The sequence below is a fragment of the Citrus clementina genome, unplaced genomic scaffold, assembly GCF_000493195.1.
Source record: "Citrus clementina cultivar Clemenules unplaced genomic scaffold, Citrus_clementina_v1.0 scaffold_4, whole genome shotgun sequence".
Classification (NCBI taxonomy): Eukaryota; Viridiplantae; Streptophyta; class Magnoliopsida; order Sapindales; family Rutaceae; genus Citrus; species Citrus x clementina.
In genome coordinates, this window is record NW_006262274.1 from 8,451,594 (window position 1) to 8,453,382 (window position 1,789).

A 1,789-nucleotide genomic window follows, 5' to 3' on the forward strand; every position below is an offset into this window, starting at 1 on the left:
ATTTTTTTAAAATAAACCAAAAGGTTGGAAAAATTAATTTAATAAATTTAATGGATAATTCGGTAAAAATTTTTATTAAGTGGAAAAAAAATTAAAGGGCTTAAGGGATTAAAAATAAATTAATTGAGTAAAAAAAAAAGTTCCCTTGTAGTCAATTGTTTGATTAATTGGAGATTTATGTACAAGAAATCAAGATCTCTCTCTCTCTTTTTTTTTGGTAAAATTAACAGAATAAAGATCTCTAACCGGTGCTAAATAAGACTTAAACAGCGAAAACTATCAGTTGCTGGTGGTGCCCGATGCTAGTTGCCAATGATGATTTAATTTATTATTAATGTATAAAAAATGTTAATTTAGTATTTTTAGTAATTTCTCAATAAATATTAATATTGCAATAAAGTATAAACATCTTATTAATATAACATAATAAAATATAATATAGGACTGCAGCACAGATCAAATACACCGTAAACGATATTGTTTATACAAACTAGATTTAATATCAGAAGAGAACAACACAGAGCACAGTTAAAAAAGAGGAGCTTCCAAAACAGTTCAAACTATCAGAATAACAAAGCATCAAGATGACTGCAAAATTTGAAAAAAAAGGGGGCAAATCGCCGTCTTGAAATCTTATGCTTCCATATTCCCAAAGAAAACACTTGTCAAAACATTATTGCATTCCATTGATGCCTTCAACAGCTTCAAACCCTAACAATAGGAAGCCACCAATCAGTTAAAAACAAAAATGTTTCAGATTATTATTGAATAATCACAAACAAATGGGAAAAGTATGACCAATATACCTCATCAAGGCCAAAATCGACAACTTTCTCCTGAAGGGTGCCCAGATCCTCAATATTAAACTTGCTAGGAAAAGTAATATAGGAGATAGCAGACATAGGCATCACCTCTAAATTATCCATCACCATGTAAGTCACCACCCCTTTAACAAACCCTTTCTCAGCATCCGCTGCGGTCGTCATCGTGCTCGTACCATCGGCAGAAACAAAAGTCATTTCACCCGTCATGGTCTCATTGCAACTAGGACAAGACCTGGATGGAGTATCAGCCACATGTGAGCGAGGACAGCGAGTATAACATCCACCTTGACCGTAGTAGCCATTATTAGTGCAAGTGTAAAACTTCCGAGGCTTTGTGTCGTTGCTATGATCAGGTAGTGAAAGAGGAATTTCATTGGGACATGGTGGAGATTTGGGATTTAGCACCGAGTTCTTGTTTTTGTTTGATTGCATATAAGTTTCACTCAGAGTTTCAATGCTTTGATAAAGATCACCAAGACACCATACCATGTTTTTGTTTCTCAAAAGATTAACGATAGAGCCAATGGGCAAAGAGAGGATGTAGAAGAGGAAATCTACAAAGTCTTTGCCAGCTTCTGCAAAAAGGACTCTGCCTTCCGTTTTGTGGATGAGAAGCTTCAAAGTTATCTTTGCAGTTTCCATGGCTGTGTTCTCTTTCAGGGTGTGTATTAAAGAGGTGATCTAGTAAAGTTGCAATGTGGTTGTTGGATACATATATATTTCGGTCTTCCTAAATTACATTTATGTAAGTTACAGCCCACCAAAAATAAGCCGAAACAAAATGTTATCATGTGAGCCCGTGGGATGTAAGTTACACTAAATATCATTTAATCAAATTTTATATATTAAGAGTCAATCTGGTAATTTTATTATAATGTTTTATTTTAAAGTGTAAAGATAATTTATTGTATTTGGTAAATTTTATTAATAAAAAATTGTGATAATGTATATTATTAAAATAGATA

The 1,789-nt window shown here is 33.0% G+C and overlaps 1 protein-coding gene across 1 annotated transcript; it reads right to left on the minus strand.

The window, feature by feature from the left end:
* Positions 1 to 522: 522 nt before the first annotated feature.
* On the minus strand, positions 523 to 1,533 carry LOC18043810. The gene is made up of 2 exons (XM_006436570.2): positions 807 to 1,533; positions 523 to 711 (listed from the first exon to the last, which is right to left on the minus strand). Exons 1-2 carry the CDS (start codon positions 1,464 to 1,466, stop codon positions 634 to 636), a joined length of 738 nt encoding a protein of 245 aa, XP_006436633.1. The 5' UTR covers positions 1,467 to 1,533; the 3' UTR covers positions 523 to 633.
* Between the last annotated feature and the right edge of the window lie 256 nt (positions 1,534 to 1,789).